Raw genomic sequence first — 22,159 nt, forward strand, 5'->3', positions numbered from 1 at the left:
TGGTCCTGTAATATTATTTTTTTCTGACGGGAGAACAGCAAACAGCAAAGTTCAACTGGAAGCAAAACACCTTAAAACCTGTAACCTGGCAACACAACACAGTAGCTTGTCAGTGGCCTTTTGCTTCTAACTATGACGCTCTACCTGGCACTCAGACCTAATGTGTGATATGCAACTTCCTGTTAGAAAATTGATTAATGTTCTGTTTGATAAGTGAGTGCTGATGTTTGGAAAAAAGTGGTGTTAATATTCTTTAAAGTCAAACAACCGATGAAACCAACACTTTACTCAGCTGTCTCTATCAGCACCTTGATACTGACATGCACTTGGTACTGTACTGGTTTTCTTCTGCTTTCAATACTATTGAGCCTCAGATTCTGGCTGATTAACTGCTACATGTTTTAAATCTTGACTTTAATATTATCTGATGCACCTGTCCATCTCTTTTAATGTATTTTATGTACTTTTTAAGTGCTCTCAACTGCTGCACAACTGGTCGAATTCACAAGGTGTCATCAGCCTGTTACGCACTTTAGAGTGACAAAACCACTGCCTGTGTATTTCAACATATTTCCCTGCAGTGTTTGGCTGAACACACATCCTGCTTCATGAGTTGCTGTGTTGCCTGTCTGTATAAGTAAAGGCAGAAGCCTTGGTGATGTGAAGGGTCGTCATGTTCCTGCAGTAATCTTGGCCTTAACACTGAGACGACCCTGAGCAGCTCTGAAAACACCCAACCATGAAGCCAACATAAGAGACCTACAGCAGGCTGTGTCAGCCTTCACAGCCCCTGAGGGAAGTTTATTTTGAAAGGTTCAGTGTCCCGGTCATGTTTTGGGGCAGTCGGTATTCAGGCCTCTTCTCTGACAGGGGTGTTTGTAGAAGCAGGAAAGCTGACTGAAGCGCCTGTTGCAGACGGAGCACCAGTACGGTTTCTCGCCGGTGTGCGTCCGCAGGTGCACCGTCAAGTTGCCTTTCTCCACAAAGCCGTGGCCGCAGTACGTGCAGACGAACGGCTTCTCGCCCGTGTGGCTGCGGACGTGCCGCACCAGCGTCGCCCTCCTGCCGAAGCTTTTCCCGCAGACGGTGCAGCCGTACGGTCGTTCGCCCGAGTGGATCCTCATGTGCGTCCGCAGGTTCCCCCGCAGAGTGAAGCTCTGACCGCACACGCCACAGTGGAACAACGCCTCTCTGTGGACTCTGAGGTGAAGCTTCAGGTTCTCGCTCGGCTCCAGATGTTTCCCACACAGGCCGCAGTCTCTCACATGTGCTGAAGAGTGAGTGAGCAGGAAGCTAATCCTGTGGAAGGACTCGCCACAAACTTTACAGGTGAACAGCGGCGCCGGCTGGTGTGACAGATCAGTGGAGTCCTTCGCCCTCAGAGATGAACTCTGTCCTCCGGCGTCTTCTGTCTCCTCTGGTCTCCAAAGTCCTGCATCCTCTCTCCAGTAGTCTCCGCTGTCTTCCGTCTCAGAGTGTTCAGCCAGGAGTTGTCCGTCACTCGCTGCGTCTAAACCAGCGGCTGGATCAAAGTCACTGTTCAGTTCGGACTCGTCTCCAGCACCGACTTCAGTTTTAATCTGAGCTGCCGAGGTGCCGGCGTCCATCTCAACCAGACTGTCCGTGTGGACGGTCAGAGTGTTCGTCTGGTCATCAGGACACGTTTTTATCCAGGAGGACGTCTGCAGAGGGACTGCAGGGAGGACACAAATCAATCAATCAATCAATCAATCAATCAATCAATCAATCAATCACACTGTGGGTATGTTTCCTAATCCCTCAGCACTGACTGACAGGAAATCAATAACTGTCTGCAGGGATTAACATTAACGTGGTGATATTATAATATACTCCACTACATTTGTCTCACAGCTTTAGTTACTTTTCAGATTACAATGTTTTACACTCTTCCTATTAGTAAAAACCACGAATCTCCAAATGTGGTGATTCTGAATTTGGCTTTTTCTGATAAACTGAAGGACAGAGTTGATAAAAAGGTCCAGATTTAGTGACATCTACTGCTCGCACGACAAACTGCAACCAACTGAATACTCCTCACCTCTACTAGGAGTCCCCAGGATTTTTTTTAACCGGCATGAATTTTCTTGAATAAAACAATGTAAAAACTTCTATTAAATTCATGGAATTTTTATTCATGATGTATTATTTATTACAGCCTATCTGAGTGAAATGCATCGCTGGCCTGGAAGTAAATGAATAACTTAACATTAACATTAGCACATTAAAACTTTATTCACAGCAGCACCGGGTGTTTACATTGGATTAACTTCCTTTACGTTGAGTTTCCCCTGCAACCAACAGCGGAGGCATGTTTGTGACAATTATACACTAAAAACGAAATAACGCAAAAGATGACATGTTTTGATAACGTTAAGCCAGAAAAGGCGTTTCAGTGGAGAACATTTGAATTGAATTAGCGTTTAAAGGGCTAAAATCTGGTCACCTCATAACATCAGCTGATACATAATAATGCAGCAGGAATATGAACCCATAAACATCAGATATCACAGGAAAACACTCACAAAGAACATTTTACTGCAACAACAGTACTTTTACTTTAAATACTAATTAATACTTACATTTACTTGAGTAAGGTTGTGAATTGCTTGTAGTATTGGTATCATAGTATTTTCACTGTGGCATTAATGATCTTCGATAACAATATGAGTATTTCTGTGCTGTAGTTTTGTTCTGTAGTAAAGAAGTGTTAAACACTGACCCGCTGCCTGGCTCCACCGGCCCTCCTCCGACTTCAGGCTGTCCAGCTGTCGCTGCTGCCGGTCTATGTGCTCCCGGTACCGGGACACGGTCTTCACGAACACTCCCAGGATGTCGTCCACCGCCGCCGTCAGCCGCTCGTTGACGAACATCCTCAGGGTCTCCATCTCTGCCTGCGGGCTGCTCAGAGCCTCCACCGCTGCGGCCGGGAGCGGAGACGAAGGCGGGAAACACATCTGCTGCTCTGCCGACATGTTTGTTTTAACTCTCGCGATGATTTGAAGCGTTTTAATCTCCGAACAACGAAACACTTTGAGTCCGAATGGATGAAGGTGAAGACGACGGTGACAGAAACACGACGCAGCGCAGAGAGACTGAGCAGAGAGTGATCTCTGCCAACAGACTGACTGCCGGAACAAAGTAAACAAAGTGCCTGAGCTCCCACGCTAATACAGGTCCGTCGGAAACGATGTTTGCTCATCATGGTTCCGGTGGAACAAAACGTATTCAACAAAGAGTGGATAAAAACTTGGTTAACAGTAACGTAACTGTAGAGACCCAGCTACTCTGATAATGTAATGAGACTCTGAAGTGAAATAACCAGTGGGGGCTGTGGGGAGTTTTATTCCTGCCACCTTTTAGACACCAAGGGACCAATATGCTTTTGACCCTTTTTGTGAATTGTTAGTTTCCCCACCAGCGACCCCTGTCCTTCAGGTTTTGCTTTCTAGGGAAACGTAACCGATACATACATATATTACATACATACTGTACAGTGTACAAACATACAGGGGTAACAATCTTCTATCATCTTTGGAGGGAAGAACTACATGAAATTTCCTCAAAAGTATTTCCCGAGGGATCCCTATGGAGGGGCCCCACCCCTGGGTTGGGAACCACTGAACTAAAGTAGCTCCAACACTGACAGTCAAGTTACTGTAAAACCAGTACTACTGTACTTTTACTGTTGACTTTAAATACAAAAATCTGGTCATTTTTGTGTAGATTTTTCAACAAGTCAAGAATAATTATTAATTCCTTGAACCAAAAACAGATAAATCAATATTCCAGAGCACACCAGAATATGATGAAACTTTTTATTAACAGTTTATAAAAACAACAGAGAGAGAACTACATGTTTCACATGTGGCTTCATCAGATTCGCTCTGTGCTTCATTGCCAACAGCTGTTTCTTTAAAGGTGCAATATGTAAGAATTTAAGTTAAAACAGCCGCCACAGTTCCACTGAACTGAACTGTCAACATTCGTTTCTCTTTACATAAAATAAAGAGATCCAAAAAATTAAAATCTGGCTGGTTCATCTACAATAGTACAGAGAACAACGAGATACAGGATCCATCCAACAACAGTACAAATTACATACATGTACTCATAAGATACATATCTTGTGTATATGCGAGGAAAAACTACTTTGTTTTCTATGAGCAACAGATGCAAACGAACTCTAAGAAGGTGAAATTAACTGACACGTTTTTAACGTGAAGGAAGGTATCGAACAATTATATAATACAGTGATGTCCCTGCAGTCACAGTCTTAACTGGTCTTAATAAAATCCACAGTCCTCTTAGTCTGATACCGAGACAACACTGAGTAAAGACGTGGTCCTTAGTAGACCTTCAAAAAGTATTCTTGAGACGAAGACTGACGTCGACTATCCACAAGACAACCACAGAGTGAATGTTTTGTCACAAACACTGCAGCTCATTTCTCAAGTGACGTGTCGTTTGTGGTTTGAGTTGACCCTCTAGTGTAAATCTTTCACCACATTCAGAGCAGCTAAACAGTTTCTCCTGTGTGACAAGTCATGTGTTGTGTGAGATTTTCTTTTTGTTTGAATCTTTTACCACATTCAGAGCAGCTGAACGGTCCCTCCCCTGTGTGTATGGCCATGTGGATTGTCAGACTTTCCTTTCGTGTAAATCTTTTGCAACATTCAGAGCAGCCAAACAGTTTCTCCCCTGTGTGACGTGTCATGTGTCGTATCAGGTCTGCGTTTCGTATGAATGCTTTACCACATTCAAAGCAGCTGAACGGTTTCTCCCCCGTGTGACATGTCATGTGTAGTTTCAGTTGACCCTCTAGTGTAAATCTTTCACCACATTCAGAGCAGCTAAACGGTTTCTCCCCCGTGTGACATGTCATGTGTAGTTTCAGGCGATCCTTTCGTATAAATCTCTTACCACATTCAGAGCAGCTAAACGGTTTCTTCCCTGTGTGACGTGTCATGTGTCGTATCAGGTCTGCGTTTCGTGTGAATGCTTTACCACATTCAGAGTAGAGCATGACACGGGAGTGGATTTTCACTCCCGTCCCATCCCACTCCCAGAGAAAAAATCCCATCCCATCCCAATCCCGGGCCGGAGTAAAAAAAAAAATCCCATCCTGTCCCACTCCTGTAGAATGCCTCCCGCTCCCATCCCGCTCCCACTCAAAATTACTCCCACTCCCATCCCACTCCGTTTTTTAGTGGCCGGCCCGGCCGGAAGTCAAAGCACTGTTGGATGTGTAGTTCTAACGCAAGTCAAAATAGTTTTGGCTCACTGAAAGATGACTACAAAAATGGACGTGTCTGTCCTTTTGGTTGTTTAACACGGCTGAAAATCATCATCTATTAATGGCGTTCCCGCTCCTGCCCGCTCCCGTTAATTTTTATTCCCATCCCGTCCCAATCACGGGATTAATAAAACTTTGACTCCCATCCCGCGGGAATCCCACGGGAATCACGTGACCCGCGGGAATTCCCGAAAAATGTCATGCTCTAATTCAGAGCAGCTAAATGGTTTCTCCCCTGTGTGACATGCCATGTGTAGTTTCAGAGTTCCCTTTCGTATAAATCTTTTACCACATTCAGAGCAGCTAAACGGTTTCTCCCCCGTATGTATGGCCATGTGTTGTGTCAGATTTCCCTTTCGTGTAAATCTTTTACCACATTCAGAGCAGCTAAACGGTTTCTCCCCCATGTGTATGACCATGTGGATTGTCAGACTTCTCTTTCGTATAAATCTTTTACCACATTCAGAGCAGCCAAATGGTTTCTCCCCCGTGTGTATGGCCATGTGTTGTGTCAGATTTCCCTTTTGTGTAAATCTTTTACCACATTCACAACAAGGAAACAGTCTCTCTCTCGTGTGGATCCTCCTGTGCATCATCAGCTTTGAGTTTTGACTGGATCTTCTTCCACAGTCAGACGAGATGAATGCTTCCTTGTCAGAGCTACATCCTACACTGACTGTGACTTCATTATTTATCTGAGAGTTTAAATCTGACTGAGGCTCTCTGGTCTCCTCCCAGTCACCATCACTGACTTCAGTCTCAGGTTCAGAGGAGTCTTCAGTCTTGTCTTCGGAATCAGGTTGTAAATGTTGATCTGGATCTGAGGTCCTGGCTGCTTCTGGTCCTCCACAGTCCTCTCCATCAGCTTCTGTCTCCATCTGTTCAGACTGTCTTTGATGAAGCTGTGAGGACTGAGGTTTCTCTTCATCACCATCATCTTCACTCTTCACAGGGACATGAGTGAAGGTGAACCTGGTGGTCTCAGCCTCCTCCTGATTGGTCCAGAGTTCCTCCTGTTCCTCTTTAATGTGTGGGGGTTCTGGTGTCTCCTGGTCCAGACTGGAGCTGCACTCCTGCTGCTCAGGGGGAACCTCTCCTTCACTCACTGACCGCTGGACGTCTGCAGGACAAAGGAGACAGACAGATGTTATAGAAAAACAACAGGAGCCAGGCTGGATCACTTTGGGATCATTGTAGATACACAGATTCTTCTATGTTGTAGCTGGTGACTGTAGCCATCTGGACATTTATCATCAATCCCATAATTTGTCTGGATGACGACAGGAAACTCTTGGCTGCTGTTCGGTCACCGTGCTCTTTGCAGCGTTGGTGCCAGACTAAATAAAGACAGAGACTAGTAACTGATAACAGTCGCTTTCCTTCATTTACATTAAATGTCTGGCAGTAGTTTTATTCGGTCTGTGGGAGTATCGAACAAGAAGGAGCTGTTTGATGAGGAGCTGCAGGCGACAGGCAGCAAACCTCCAACTTCACAGTGAAGTAAGTAACTCCTTCTCCCTCATTAACGTTATCAAGTTCTCCGTTTTCACTGAGTTTAAATCTGACATATTTCCAGACACTTTAGCTCTTCGCTCTGACAACAAGTGGTCTTCCATCGTCTCATCAGTCAGCTGTCATTACTCTCATCATGTTACGAGTGAAATGTGACTCCTGCTACTCTGTGCTGCGACTCTGCTGCTGGCGCTGCTGCTACACACACTGGAGCAGTTTGTAACTGTAGCGTCCATCATCAAGCTAAGTTTGGATTTTTTAAAAAGCAACATGACAGTGGGCAAGTAATGTTGGTGTAATGATACGACCACCAAGTCCATGATCAACCTTTGGCCTAAGTGGTCTGGTACCGAGTACAGGATGAACCAGCTTATGCTCAAACATGGTGTTAGTAAAGTTAGCTGTAGGCTGGATTACGACGTGGTCGGAGGATCCCAACTAACCAGGAAATGCATTCCAATCACTTTGTTTATGGAAATAAATAATATACATTTATGTATATTTTTCTGAATGCAGCCTGTACATAATCATCACACACAGACATGCAGGGGTCTCCAACCTGCAAATCAGTTTAAGACGTTCGAGACTTTTTTATGGGGGAGCTCAATCTTTGAAAATATTCTGTGAGTGAGAAGAAGTAAACAGAACCAACCTGCTCTGTGTAACTGGACCTGAGGCTTGAAAACAGCGTCCAGTAGTTTCCGTTGTCGACTCAGTTCCTCCTCGTACTCTGCTATCGTTCTTTCAAACAGCTCAAATATCTCTTCAGCAGCCGCAGTCAGTCGCTGCTTCACAAAAACTCTCAGCGTTTGGACTTTAGACATTTTTACTGACTCACACGAACTTTTCCTCCAGAAACACTCCGTTAAAAACTGTCTGCTCTCCATCACACACCCGCTCTGTTGACAGCTAGCATGCTAAGCTAACGTGTGTAGAAACTGTGAACGTAACGACGGGACTCGACGCCATTTTGCTAGCGACAGGGAGTAGACTCACTTCCGGGTGTCACTTCCTGTCTCCCGTCAAAATAAAACCTCGATTTGATGTCGTCACTTCCCTTTGTGTTGTTACCTCCAGTGCCAAGTAAATAAGATATTAACCTACTCATTTTATGTTTTATATTTATTTTTTATAGAAATAACCCTATTTTACTTGATTGTACTTTATAGGTTGAATGTTTTTTACTCTGTACTGTCTTGATCAGCTGACTAAATACAGTAAAGAAAATAAGAAGTCTCATCCTGAGGAGAAGCTTTGTGATGCTTTAGAGAAACTCTGAATAAAAACAAGAAAAAAAGTCTGACTTTAACTGCAGGTAAAGTATTTTATTTCCTTTAGTAGAAGATTATAGCAGAGGACTGATGATATCAAACATAAATGAAAATAAATCATTTTACACTTTACATATTTATCCGCCATTAAACTGTTGTTTCCTCTGTGTTGTTCCTTATTTTCACTGGGTTTGTGTCTTCTTTGGTGAACAGCAGTTCAGGTGTAGGATTTATAATTCTTCCTGATGATCACTCTTCTCTGGGCCGCCTGTCTCGTGTCTGCAGCCTCGCAACTCTTCTGTCTGGACCGTCTTCACAGGGTCTGTGAGGACGTCTGAATTTAGCATCAACATCCGATTCTGACACCCAAGATAAGTTCACAAAGCTGTTCAGACCTGGTATCAACATCCGTCCTGAGAGATCTGATCGCATGTGACCACATTCGTTTAGCAGCGTGTACACACATATTAACGGACTGCCTGTTCAAATGATGTCCTCTGGGAAGAAGAAGCCACAACAACAGTCAGAATGGATCACTCTGTCTGATCTCCACTTGATTCACTGTGATCTAAATGACATGTTTGTGAACACACCGTCTGTTGCAACTGATCCAACCACTGAACCAGTCACCACAACATCACCAGACTCCCTTAACAAATGTAGTGATTTTAAGAGTTGCTGAGTTAAAACAAACTCTCTAAACGTAGTGAAACTCTGTCTCTGACAGACTCTGAATCATTGTCTCCTTCTTGTAAATTCAGCATTAAATGAAAACAGTAAGTTGTTTGTTTCCTTGTAAAAAGTGTCAGTTTGTGGCAGCATGGCTGTACCAGCCTGTCTGCTTCTGTGTCTACAGTGCTAAAGTCTTACCTGCCAACATTTAGCAGCTGTTTGAACACACTGTTTACAATGAGCTCAGAAACCAAGTGAGTGTTTTTTTTTGTATGTGTGAATACTCATCTTAGGACTAAAATCATTCATGTTTCTTCCAGTGTTTGAATGAAAGCTGCAGGGACACAAACTCTGCTCACATCATGTGTATAGTATATATATATAGTGATGTGTCGTACGTGAACGATTCGTTCAATATGAACTAATCTTTTTTATGACTCGGGAGTAATGAGTCGGCTCAGTGAGTGATTCGTTAATTTTCATGCAGTACCTTCCCTCGCCACATGGCAGCTGCATAAGCTCATTCAGGAGGACAGGAAACCGAAATGATTAGTTCACGACTCACTCAACTGCGTCCGTCCTCAGGTCCTCGTTCATTTGTCACGTGACAGCCAGGCCGCTCAGACTGTGTGACGAGCAGTAAGCATAGGCCTACTGATCGTTCATACGGATCGGTCTCTCGTTCATTTGTCACGTGACAGCTATCTAGTCACTATCGTGCTGTTAAACAACAATGGCAGGGAGGACACAGGATACAGTCACTTTATTGTGGTGTGTATTTGCTTTCCTAGGTTTTCATATGGTTTTAATTGCTTGTGGCATTTTGTTTATTATGCTTTGTCAGCTGAAGCAAACTATGTTGCCTTCAGTGTTAAGTGTTTGAGAACCGCGGTCTTTTTTACCATGCCCACAAGAGAGCTACAGCGCCACCCGCTGTAAAAATGAACGAAATGACTCAAAAAAAGATTCGTTCAATTTACTGTTCGAGAGTAAAAGATCCGAGTCAGTAAAAAGAGTCGAACTTCATGTGTATAATGACTGAAAGGATGAAGCCAGGTTTCCTCAACACAGCTCACCAGCTGCAGCTCCCCCTGCTGGAGCCTCCTGGTAACTACTACTGTTGGTGTTACAATGGCACTTTGAACATAAAACATAAGAAAACACTTAAGTACTGAACTCTAACTGCTGCAGCTGACAGTAAACATTACAGCCATGAACTATGATGTAACATGAAAAGGCTCATATACCAGAATGAGGACATTAAATGTTCCTGTTGATCTGATTTAATGATAATCCACAATATTCCACCCGTGACACTGACGGCAGATTAGCACCATTTATAACATATAACCTGCTAACACACAATAGACATGAAAACATGAATGCTTTTAAATGTATTCAGAACGTGGGGAGTGGTGCACTTCAGCCTCTGGTGGTCAAAATGAGTATTACAAAAACAAACACTTAAAAAAATTCTCCTGTCAAAATAAAGAAATTTCACTCAGGTTCTCACAAGAGGAGGGAAACTTTCTCCTGTATTAATTTCTTTATTTATGAGCTCTGCTAAACACACTTCCTGAAAATATTACATCAATTAAAAATATTAAATAAAATAATAAATACAACTATTTTCAGTCATAGGTCATAAACAGACGAGAGGAAGAAATTTAGATCAGACTTAGAAAATGGATCACCGGAATAAAAAATCCTTGCTTGAGCCTCAGGGGTTCTGTGAGTAAAACTTTATAAACTCTGTCAAACCTTCTTATGAATTAAGCAAATGTTCTACATGAACTTCTTTCTGTCTTTGTGTAAAAAACATTGTGTCTGTTTCTCTCAGTGACGGACGGGTTGATTTCAAACCAGAGCAGGAAAGTGTGATCTGATCACAGGTGGTAACTCAGACGCTGAGTGACGGTTTAAAGCTGCCCGCTTGTGATCGGATCACTCAACAGATGTTAACACCGAGTCTGAATTCCCTCCATGAGGCTGTGAGGACTCACCACCATCACATTTGTGTCTTTTGAGCTGATAATGCCAAATGAATCTTCTGTCACAAACGCTGCAGCTGAACCTTTTCTCCCCAGTGTGCGTCACCATGTGTTCCTTCAGACCTCCTCCTTGTGTGAAACTTTTCCTACAAACCGGGCAAGTAAATGGTTTTTCTCCCGTGTGAGTCCTCATGTGTCTCGTCAGATTGTATTTACGGCCAAATCTTTCACCACATTCGGAGCAGCTGAATGTTTTCTCATCAGCTATACGTCTCAAATGACCTTTATTCTTCTTCTTAGAGGTTGAACCTGTTTGATCCCCGTTTTTATCCTTGTTGTCCCTCCAGTCACCACTGTCATCACTCTCAGGTTCAGAAAAGTCTCCAGTGTTTTTATTATCACTATCAGGATGTAAATGTTGATCTGGATCTGAGTTCCTGGCTGGTTCTGATCCTCCACAGTCCTCTCCATCAGCTTCTGTCTTCATCTGTTCAGATTGTCTGTGGTGAAGCTGTGAGGACTGAGGCTTCTCTTCATCATCATCTTCACTCTTCACAGTATCAGGAGTGAATGTGAACTTGATGATATCAGCCTCCTCTCCCCTTTGAAGCTGCTCTCCCTCTTGATTGGTCGAGAGTTGGTTAAGCTGTGAGGTCTCATCACCACACGTGTGTCGTTTGAACTGATACAACCAGGTGAATCTCTTGTCACAAACGCTGCAGCTGTATGGTTTCTCCCCCGTGTGGGTCATCGAGTGTCTTCGTAAATCTCTCGACCGAAAGAAACGTTTGTTACAATGAGAACAGCTGTACGGTCTTTCTCCTGAATGGCCTTTCAAATGGAACTGCAGATGTTCCTTCTGCCCAAAGCTTTTACCACAAACTGAACAACCGAATGGTTTCTCTCCTGTGTGCGTTCTCATGTGGGACTTTAAATATTTACTCTGTGTGAAACTTTTATTACAGACTGAACAGCTGTAAGGTTTTTCGCCTGTGTGGGTTCTCATGTGTAGGACCAGATGTTCCTTTCGGTTGTAGCTTTTACCACATTCAGAGCAGCTTACTGACTTCCTTATTCTAAATGATTTGTCCATAGTGTGAATTTTCATGTGTCTCATAACAGATCCTCTGTATCTGAAACTTTTCTCACAGATTGAACAGCTGTAGGGTTTCTCTCCCGTGTGGCATGTCATGTGCCGGATTAAGTTTGTTTTACGAGAAAGTCCGGCGCCACAGACCGGGCACTTAAATGGTTTCGCGCCACATTCAGAGCAGCCAACTGGGTTCTCTTCAGTATTACATTCTACATCATTTACAAGGACATTTTCTTTGTGAGAGTTTGAACACGTGTGAGGCTTTCTGGTTTCTTTCAGATCATCGATGTGATCAGTCTCGGGTTCAGAGGGGTCTTCAGTGTCACCATCTGGTTCTGGTCCTCTACAGTCCTCTCCATCAGCTTCTTTTTTCATAAGTTCAGTTTGTCTTTCATGAAGCTGTGACGACTGAAGTTTCTCTTCTTCTTTGCTCTTCAAAGGAACAGGAGTGAACGTTCCTTCGAGCTGTTCTCCCTCCTGATTGGTCGAGAGGTCGTGAAGCTGCGAGGACTCGTCACACTTGTGTCTTTTGAGTTGAGTCGGCCAAGTGAATCTTTTGTTACAGATGTTGCAGCTGAATGGTTTCTCCCCGGTGTGTGTCCTGATGTGTAACCTTAAATGTGCAGAGAGTGAAAAGCATTTTTTACAGAGTGGACAGCTGTACGGTTTCTCTCCTGTGTGAGTTTTCAGGTGCGTGTCCAGACCTGCCTTCCTGGTAAACTTTTTACTACAGACTGAGCAGCTGAACGGTTTCTCTCCTGTGTGATTTCTCATGTTTGGCTTTGATTTCTGGTTATATCCTTTCCCACATTCAGAGCAGCTGGATGGTTTGTTGTCAGTATCACATCCTGCTTCACTTACAGGGACTTTGTTCATTTTCAGAGAGTTAAAACCTGTTTGAGGTTCTTTGGTCTCCTTCCAATCATCATCATTGTCATCGCTGCCAGCTTCAGAGGAGTCTTCAGTTTTGTCATCACTATCAGGATGTAAAAGTCTATCTGAACCCGGGTTCCTGTCTGGTTCTGGTTCTCCACAGTCCTCTCCATCAGCTTCTGTCTCTATCTGTTCACTTTGTCTTTGATGAAGCTGTGAGGACTGAGGTTTCTCTTCATCATCTTCTTCACTCTTCACAGTGACAGGAGTGAATGTGAACTTGATGATATCAGCCTCGTCCAGCCCTGGAAGCTGCTCTCCCTCCTGACTGGTCCACAGTTCATGAGGCTGTGAAGACTCACCACCACACTTGTGTCTTTTGAGCTGAAACTGCCATGTGAATCTTCTGTCACAAACGCTGCAGCTGAATCTTTTCTCCCCGGTGTGTTTCGCCATGTGTTCCTTCAGACCTCCTCCTTGTGTGAAACTTTTCCTACAAACTGGGCAAGTAAATGGTTTTTCACCTGTGTGAGTCCTCATGTGTCTCGTCAGATTGTATTTTCGGCCGAATCTTTCACCACATTCGGAGCAGCTGAATGTTTTCTCGTCAGTTTTACAGCTTAAATCAACTTTATTCTTCCTCTTAGAGTTTGAAGCTGTTTGAGGTTCACGCTTGTCCTTCCAGTCATCACTGTCATCAGTCTCAGGTTCAGAGAAGTCGTCAGTCTTGTTATTATCAGTATCAGGTCGTAAATGTCTATCTGGATCTGAGTCCCAGTCTGGTTCTGGTCCTCCACAGTCCTCTCCATCAGCTTCTGTTTTTATCTGTTCAGTTTGTCTTTGATGAAGCTGTGAGGACTGAGGTTTCTCTTCATCTTCTTCACTCTTCACGGTGAATGTGAACTCCGTGATATCAGCCTCCTCCAGCCCTCGGAGTTGCTCTCCCTCCTGACTGGTCCACAGCTCCTCCTCCTCTTCTTTAATGTGTGGGGGCTCTGGTTCCTCCCGGTCCATAGTGATGCTCCGGAGGAACCTTTTCTTTACTCACCAACAGCTACTGGACGTCTGCAGGAAGCACTGAAATTCAAACACATTGGGGAAAGCTGTGATTTCATGTTAACTAGCAGTGTAACAGTGTGAAAGGCTCAGGTTTAAACATGTACTGCACCGAAAGATACACTGAAAGCTCAAGCTGTAAAAGATTAACAATCATTGTTGTTCATGTTCATGATTGTTTCAGACACCTGACCAACTGATCTCTGAGCTCTCCTCCCGTCATAAAGAGGTTTCGGGTCAGAGCAGAATCTGACCAGGTGTTTATTCCTCCAGAAGCTTCGTCTCTGCACCAGTTTGAACTGAGTGTGTTTCACGATGAGTTAACGAGGCGATTAACCTCATCTTAGTTCAGTCAAAGAGAGAAACTTGTATTCAGATGGTGTACTTTTGCATTTTTCTGTTTTTAAGGAAAATAGGTGTCAAAATATTTCCTTTCTTGACATTTTGTGAGTTTATTTTGTTGACTTACTAGATTTAGTGGCGACATCACTGCTGTTGCATCTTCCAGACTATCACAGGACGGGACGGGTCACTTTTTAAGCAAAAATTCTAGACATATCTAACAAATTGCCCCTTTAATGCTATTATTATTATTATTACTATTATTAATATTAGGGATGCATTATAATTATCAGCCCGATAACAGGAAATTTTGTGTATTTATGTTTCCAATTATCAAATTATAGCCAATAATTCCCCCAATACAGTCGGTGGCGCTGCACCACTTTAAAGTTGGTTTGCTAGACGTCACAGCTGAGCCGAAGTCCTTCCTGTTCCCCTCATGGTCCTTATTGATCAGAGCTTTGTCTGGCAGTGATGAAGAGCGACAGATGATGTGCTGATCCTGTTTGAATCACACATGCTGTTTGTCAGTTTGTTTTATTAAAGTCAAACCTCATGTAGTTTTGTGTTAAAGCGCTCAGTGAACTACATCGTCTCATCAACACCAGAACCAACACCAACATGGAGCCAACTGGGCTCAGAAAAGCTCGTAAACAAGATGAACATCACAATAAATCTGCTCATATTGACAACTGCAGTTCTGGTTCTGGTTCAGTTCTGTGAGCTGCTGATATACAGGAGCCGCTCTACAATGCTTGAGTTAGGAGACGACGTCACTAACGACGCCGTCGGCTGTGTCGTCTTTATAATGACGTCACAGTCTGATGACAAACTGACAAACATCATCTGTGAGATTCAAACAGGATCAATACATCATCTGTCTCTCTGCATCACTACAGACAGAGCTCTGATCAATGAGGTCCATGAGGGGAACAGGAAGGGGCGGGGCCTCGGAGCTCTCTGACGTCACAGTCAGTAAACACTGTGACAGGTTGTTTACTGTAACAGCTGATTGTTGTATGAAAAATTACGTCACAGACAGCAGACACACTGAACCGCGTCAGCGCGGTTAAGTTACCGTAAAGTTGAGAATACAGACGCCCTCCTGTTGTACCGGCGGCTGCTGTGACGTCAGTATAAACGCCACAGAAGAAGAAGTAAACAGAACCGACCTGCTCTGTGTAACTGGACCTGAGGCTTGAAAACAGCGTCCAGTAGTTTCCGTTGTCGACACAGTTCCTCCTCGTACTCTGCTGTCGCTCTGTTGACAGCTAGCATGCTAAGCTAACTCGTGTAGCTTTGCAAGCTACCGGGAGATGAGTCCGGTAAAACGGAACAAAGTCCATTCACACACGTTGATCAGACACACAGAGGTTCTGATGGAGCAGCGCTGTTCGGCCCACACACACTCTGAACACAACGACGGAGATCTGTGTCTGCAGGACGCCATCTTGGTTAACAGTGTCAAGTTAGCGGCAGTAAAGAATATACAACTTCCGGGGCAAATTAGTCGCTAAACTTCACAATAAAGGTATAACTGTCAAAATTACAGGCTGACTCAAACACATGAAGGAAGACAAATTGGCATAAAAGTGCAACACAAGTAAGCTGATGTATCTGTTACGTGTAGAAGGATGTGTTCATGATGTGTTCACCCTCGTGCTCATATTCTGCATGACAACACTCAAGGCCACGAAATAAATACCTGGGCGAGCTCGAGACGATCGGGCTCCTGAATCATGTTAATCATCGTCGTCTACACCGAGCATGATTGATGTGAAAGAGGATCTGTCTTGGATCCATACTTTACTTTACATATTTTGCGTTGACAAAAAGAAATGACTTATTTAAGGGTGAGAAAATGGCCAAATTATCGTACATTATGGTACTTTTATCATTATTGATCGTACACTGTAGAGAAGGCAAAATCGTCGCATTAACACATTTATTATCGACCATCTGGCAACGCAAGTGTTACTGCAGCTCAGAGCCTCATTTTAGTTTCAGCGCCTTGTTCTGATGAGCAGCAGGGGGTAAAACAGGTGGAAGGTTCCTTCTTGAGATGCAGCGGGTCAGATACTGGATGATGTTGGCAGAGTTACTGGTATTGTTTATCTGCAGACAAATCTAAAGGTGAAGATAACGTTATTTTAAGTTCCTCTCCTGACAATGGTCGAACCTCTACACATTTCTGTTCATCTCTGTTGTTGCACAATTAAAAACATTTAAAAAATAGATGTAACTGCACACCTGTGCCTTCATGTAGTACACGTGGATCTAAGAGGTTCCTGTCTGTCTCCACCCACCTGCTCCACCTGTAGCTTCTGTATGCTACATAATAACAGCAGGATAATGAGCCCAAACACATCTGAAAGCTTTGACAGAACCAAAGAACAAGGAGTCCTGAATGTCATGAACTTTTTTAATATCAGAAATGTGCTCATTGAATACATTTATTACTTTAAAGTCATGTTAACACTGTGGAAAATAATGATGAGAAATGAGAGTGGAAGTACATCACAGCCAATCAGAGAGCTTCATCGGCATGATGGAGTAAACTCAGCTCGACCTGTCGGCGCCTGCAGCGTCTGACTTCTACCTGAGCGTCTTCGTTGACCCGCAAGATTTCTTGCAGTCGCAGTCTCATGAATCCTCACAGTATACTGTCACACATTATTATTATATTACGTTTGTGAGGTGAAGCCCTCTTGAGGAGGAGTCTGCCTGATAATGTAGGTTAATTAGTAAATGTGATGTCAATCGTTCTCAGAGTCCGACAGGCGGCAGCATCAGGCGTGTCAACAAAGAATATTTATGGAGGAACAACAGTCGGTGTAACACGAGGCTCGACGATCAAATACATTTACATACAACCACTGATCCCGTCACTTTGTGTTCGAGTGGAGACATCGAGGCTCAGACAGGAAACAATTTGAAAATCTTTAAGATTTAGAACTTAAATTTTCAGGCAGTGTAATGAGGATCATGTGATGCCAGAGGACTTTATTACAGCAGGAAAACTATAAAAAGGTGCATTCATTTATTAATTTATTAGTCAGCAATTCTTGGTCAAGCTCTTTTCAACACATTTTTAAGTAATTAGGCTTCATGTCCACATTTTTTATCGCTTTATTGGTACAGGTGTAGCTTCTGAACCTGGACTACAACATTTATGAATATGATAATGTAGGTTTTGGTCTTTGAACCAAAATTAGAAATTCAACTTCCTTCAGCTTCCTTCACGTTGTTGCAGCTGGATAAACTTAAGTTCCTGTCTGGTTCTGGTCCTCCACAGTCCTCTCCATCACCTCCTGTCTCCATCTGATCAGTCTGTCTTTGATGAAGCTGTGAGGACTCAGGTTTCTCCTCATCTTCCTCATCATCTTCCTCCTTCTCAGCCACAGGAGTGAAGGTGAACTTGGTGACATCAGCCTCCTCCAGCGCTTGAAGCCGTTCTCCCTCCTGATTGGTCCAGAGCTCGTGAGGCTGTGAGGACTCAACACCACACTTGTGTCTCTTGAGTTGAGCCGACCAGGTGAATCTTTTGTCACACGCTCTGCAGATGTAGGGTTTCTCCCCCGTGTGGGCCCTCATGTGTAACTGTAAATATCGATACCACGAGAAACATTTATGACAAACCGGACAGCTGAAGGGTTTCTCCCCGGTGTGAGTTCTCATGTGAGCCTGTAAATACGTGTACCGTGAGAAGCATTTCCCGCAGAGGGAGCAGCTGTGAGGTTTCTCTCCTGTGTGAGTTCTCCAGTGATAATCCAGACCGGCTTTCTGAGTGAACCTCTTGCTGCACAGAGAGCAGCTGAATGGTTTCTCTCCCGTGTGAATTCTCATGTGTATCTTCAGCGCCGCATTTCCGCAAAATGTTTTCGCACATTCAGAGCAGCTGAACTGTTTCTTCACAGCGAGACATCCTGAGGCACTCACACCGACTTTATTATTTTTCAGAGGTTTTAAACCTGCGTGAGGTCGTCTGGTCTCCTTCCAGTCATTGCTCTCAGGTTCAAAAGAGTCCACAGCTTTGTCGTAAGTCTCAGGTTGTGAATGTCTATCTGGATCTGAGGTCCTGTCTGGTTCTGGTCCTCCACAGTCCTCTCCGTCAGCTGCTGTTTCCATCTCTTCAGTCTGTTTTTGATGAAGCTGTGAGGACTGAGGTTTCTCTTCCTCATCTTCTTCACTCTTCACAGTGACAGGACTGAAGGTGAACTTGGTGATATCAGCCTCCTCCAGCCCTCCAAGCTGCTCTCCCTCCTGACTGGTCCAGAGTTCCTCCTGTTCCTCTTTAATGTGTGGCAGCTCTGGTGGGTCCTCCTGGTCCAGACTGGAGCTCCTCTCCTGCTGCTCAGGAGGATCCTCTACTTCACTCTGTAACAGCTGCTGGACGTCTGTGGAGAAGAGAAAAATACATGCAGGCTTCAGAAAAGTGTCATTTCCAACTTGACATTTAAAGAAACCACCAAGGAGTCAATCACATGTCAGCCCAGCATCAGCACCAACCTTCAACTGACCCTGAAGTATCCCAAAGATGCTGAATGAATTACAGGAGAGAAGGAAGATTCATTTGTGTTGGTGTCAGTGAGTTAGCCTCGAGCTACGAGCCTCAAGCTATGACAGGCGCTCCATTTGTTTTAGTCTTTATTTGTTCACATAATCTTCATTAAAATGAGCTGAACTAGCAGCTCCTGTCTGCAGTGTACTCATGAATGTACAGACAACTGTCAACTGTGGATCACTTTGATACTGAAGAAAACTTCTCAGGCAAGTTCTGCAGATATAAGAAGTGGGTTTTAATGGTTTTTAAGCAGATGTATGGAAACATATTCCATTAGTTGAGCTTTACTTTTTAATGAAATTCAACTGAGCCTAACTGAATGAACTGTGTCATGGTGTGATTGTCATCTCCTTATTCCAGCGTAGACAGCAGGAAGAACTGAAAGGTTTTGTGTTTTGAAAGGAGGAGCAGCAAACATCAGTGACTGTTTTCATATGTGACCCAAGGAAATGTCTGTTTTTACAGAGATGGATAAACATTTCCTCTCTCAGGAAAACTGCCAGGTCAAAATAATAACTTCAGAATAGAAAACCCTCTGTCACCTAGCTCTCATACAATTTTTTCATCGTGTTATTTTAAAGTGTGTTTGAGGGCTGGGTGATGTCTGCTGAATGAGGTGGTGTGTCCCCTCAGATCTGCTGTAAGGAAGAAGTTAGCTCACCCCTGTGGTCACCAGTGTAACATCAACCAGTGTCTTGGGTTCATTTAACTGAGCAGGTTTGAGAAGTAGATAATAAACAGGACGTGGCGCAGCAGAGAACTGACACTGAGGGGCGGCGGCTTTTAAATCACGATGACTACGACGGTAGAGGGCTCAGTAGTCACCTGGTGTCGACATCTCATTCATCTAAAATTAATGTGTAATTTCACAAGGTTTTCGACACAAACATTAATTTGTGGCCGCCCGCCACATATCGATTTTTTAGAGCTGCACGTGTTCTCTCTCTCTCTCTCTCTCTCTCTCTCTCGCTTTCTCTCAATGTCCTGTTCCTATTTTTTTTATTTCAGCCCTTCGTCTCTCAAACACTCACCAGGTGACGTCAGCAGAGACTGCGAGGCTTCAGGTGGGGCGTCGGGATGAGGCCGACCTGTTGAGACGAGAAAGAGGAAACTTTACATTCATCAATTCAGTTTTACATGTTTTTAATTGACTTTGACGTTTTGATGAAGGGCTGTATGAGGGACTTAATTTGTCCTCCTGCTGCCGACAGTGAGGACGCTGAGGAAGAGACGCTGCTCGGTGTCTCCAGAGTGATTGTCTGTCCAATATCCAAATTAAAACTAAACTTATAACAGTTTCACTTTTATTTTGCCTGAAGTCCATTCCAGTGTGAGTAATCCTTCTTTTATCCTCAGCCTCATACAGGCATCAACCCTCGGGCTTGAGAATAAAACACAACGATATTAACTTGATACGATTCTGTGTAGGCTATGAATTTTTACTGTTCGAGGATGTGAGAATCACTGCAGCCCAGAAACAGTGATGATGATAAAAGTAAAGAAAACATGATTCATTTCCATGTAAAATGTCAAAGCCACAGGGAGCCAAACAGCTGCAGGTCGGACTAGAGATCGGTACCTCATACAACCCGACATCAGAAGACCCAAACTATCACTCAAGTGTCGTCACAAACAAGCTGAGTGATGACGTAACAGTGTGAGACAGTCAGGAAACAGAAAGAATTTACAGTTCAGGTAAATCGAACTGTAGCACTGACAATCAAATTTAAGTGGAAATAATGTTACATAGAGGACATCAAACAAGGACAATACAAATAAATATGTATGAAACATAAAGTATGCTCAAATTTAAAGAGAACACAACAGACAGATGGGAACATATATAGATTAGTTTAGATATCATTAGTCAGAGGTTTCAGAATTACTCAAATTAATTACATTTTATGTTTTTTACTAACTTAAGTGATGTAGTGAGAAAAACTGAGAATTTGGGAAGTGATGTGGAGTAAAGAGAGGATTTAGTGTGTATCATGATTAAACTGATCTCCACTGAATTGATATTATCTTATATATAATAATATAATATATTTCTGATATTTCAGAGAAAAAACAGGTGAGAGACTGTTTCTACAATTTGTTTACAACAAGTACAAAACATCTCAACATCTGTGAGTGAAGCAACGAGACAGCTGAGAGCACAACACCTGTACATGCACCTGTACATGGACCTGTACATGCACCTGTACATGCACCTGTACATGCACCTGTACATGCACCTGTACATGCACCTGTAGTACCGGCGGCTGCTGTGACGTCAGTATAAAGAACAGGAGCAGAAAAAGAAGTAAGCAGAACCAACCTGCTCTGTGTAACTGGACCTGAGGCTTGAAAACAGCGTCCAGTAGTTTCCGTTGTCGACTCAGTTCCTCCTCGTACTCTGCTATCGTTCTTTCAAACAGCTCAAATATCTCTTCAGCAGCCGCAGTCAGTCGCTGCTTCACAAAAACTCTCAGCGTTTGGACTTTAGACATTTTTACTGACTCACACAAACTCCGTCACAAACACTGTCTGCTCTCCATCACACACTCGCTCTGTTTACGGCTAGCATGCTAGGCTAACTGGTGTAGCTTTGTAGGCTAGCGGGAGATGAGTCCGAGGAGAAACATTCAGAAGAAAAAGGTGAACAGCACAAAGTCCATTCACACACGTCAATCAGACACACAGAGGTTCTGATGGAGCAGCGCTGTTCGGCTCACACACACTCTGAACACAACGACGGAGATCTGTGTCTGCAGGACGCCATCTTGGTCAACAGTGTCAAGTTAGCGGCAGTAAAGAATATATCACTTCCGGGGCAGATTAGTCGCTAAACTTCAAAATAAAAATCCAACTGTGAAAATTACAGGCTGACTCAAACACATGAAGAAAGATAAAGACACTTTTTTTTAAAGAATGGGAGGAATAAATTAGCTGTAAATGAAATGTAATAAGACACAAGCAGCATTTCCAGATGGGAAATGTTAAGCTTTCACACTAGAGGTAAAATTATTATTTATTATTTTGGGGACATTTACTTTGTGCAAGTTATAACCACGAGAAATAGTGCAATAGTGTTCCTCTATAATATGTGGCAGCTCTGGTGGGTCCTCCTGGTCCAGACTGGAGCTCCACTCCACCTCTTCTTTAATCGCCAACAGCTGCTGAAATTCTGTGGAGTCATGAAATACATACACAAGTTTTAGAAAACTTAAAACTACTTTATTTGGAGCTATTTATATAATACATGGGCATTATAAAGACCAGGTCTGACTCAATAAATATAGTATTAATAATTTTCCCTGAAGTCACTAAATCTAGAGACAAAGTCACCTGGTCTGCAACACTGGGCTCAACGGTGTCAGAGAGAATGAGGTAACATTTACCCGACTGAACATAAAGAAGGAAGCATCCTGTTGGTAGGATCATGGTTTGACGTTTGGGAACTTTTAATAGAATAACACACTGATATTG

At 43.4% G+C, this 22,159-nt stretch overlaps 2 protein-coding genes across 2 annotated transcripts; both read right to left on the minus strand.

Moving 5' to 3' along the window:
- Positions 1 to 444: 444 nt before the first annotated feature.
- Positions 445 to 7,811, minus strand: LOC311273235 (uncharacterized protein). Its single transcript, XM_084380188.1, has 4 exons — positions 7,479 to 7,811; positions 5,491 to 6,434; positions 2,741 to 3,185; positions 445 to 1,693 (listed from the first exon to the last, which is right to left on the minus strand). Exons 1-4 carry the CDS (start codon positions 7,711 to 7,713, stop codon positions 828 to 830), a joined length of 2,490 nt encoding a protein of 829 aa, XP_084236314.1. The 5' UTR covers positions 7,714 to 7,811; the 3' UTR covers positions 445 to 827.
- A 2,489-nt stretch (positions 7,812 to 10,300) lies between these two features.
- Positions 10,301 to 21,502, minus strand: LOC311273236 (uncharacterized protein). The gene is made up of 4 exons (XM_084380189.1): positions 21,009 to 21,502; positions 19,720 to 19,776; positions 17,349 to 18,521; positions 10,301 to 13,769 (listed from the first exon to the last, which is right to left on the minus strand). Exons 1-4 carry the CDS (start codon positions 21,178 to 21,180, stop codon positions 10,714 to 10,716), a joined length of 4,458 nt encoding a protein of 1,485 aa, XP_084236315.1. The 5' UTR covers positions 21,181 to 21,502; the 3' UTR covers positions 10,301 to 10,713.
- Between the last annotated feature and the right edge of the window lie 657 nt (positions 21,503 to 22,159).

This window comes from Pagrus pagrus, assembly GCF_965226575.1.
Source record: "Pagrus pagrus genome assembly, chromosome: 17".
NCBI lineage: Eukaryota > Metazoa > Chordata > Actinopteri > Spariformes > Sparidae > Pagrus > Pagrus pagrus.

What these genes read in the sequence shown, in the direction of transcription:
- LOC311273235 (XM_084380188.1), bottom strand. Translation starts at nt 7,713, where the DNA reads ATGGAGAGCAGACAGTTTTTAACGGAGTGTTTCTGGAGGAAAAGTTCG. An exon ending in TTTTTCGGGAATTCCCGCGG is followed by an intron (nt 3,186 to 5,490) that starts GTCACGTGATTC and finishes GACCTGTATTAG; the next exon opens with CGTGGGAGCTCAGGCACTTT. An exon ending in CCGGTGGAGCCAGGCAGCGG is followed by an intron (nt 1,694 to 2,740) that starts GTCAGTGTTTAA and finishes TCCTCCCTGCAG; the next exon opens with TCCCTCTGCAGACGTCCTCC.
- LOC311273236 (XM_084380189.1), bottom strand. Translation starts at nt 21,180, where the DNA reads ATGTCTAAAGTCCAAACGCTGAGAGTTTTTGTGAAGCAGCGACTGACT. An exon ending in GGTCCAGTTACACAGAGCAG is followed by an intron (nt 19,777 to 21,008) that starts GTTGGTTCTGCT and finishes TCGTCTCAACAG; the next exon opens with GTCGGCCTCATCCCGACGCC. An exon ending in GTCTCTGCTGACGTCACCTG is followed by an intron (nt 18,522 to 19,719) that starts GTGAGTGTTTGA and finishes TCTTCTCCACAG; the next exon opens with ACGTCCAGCAGCTGTTACAG.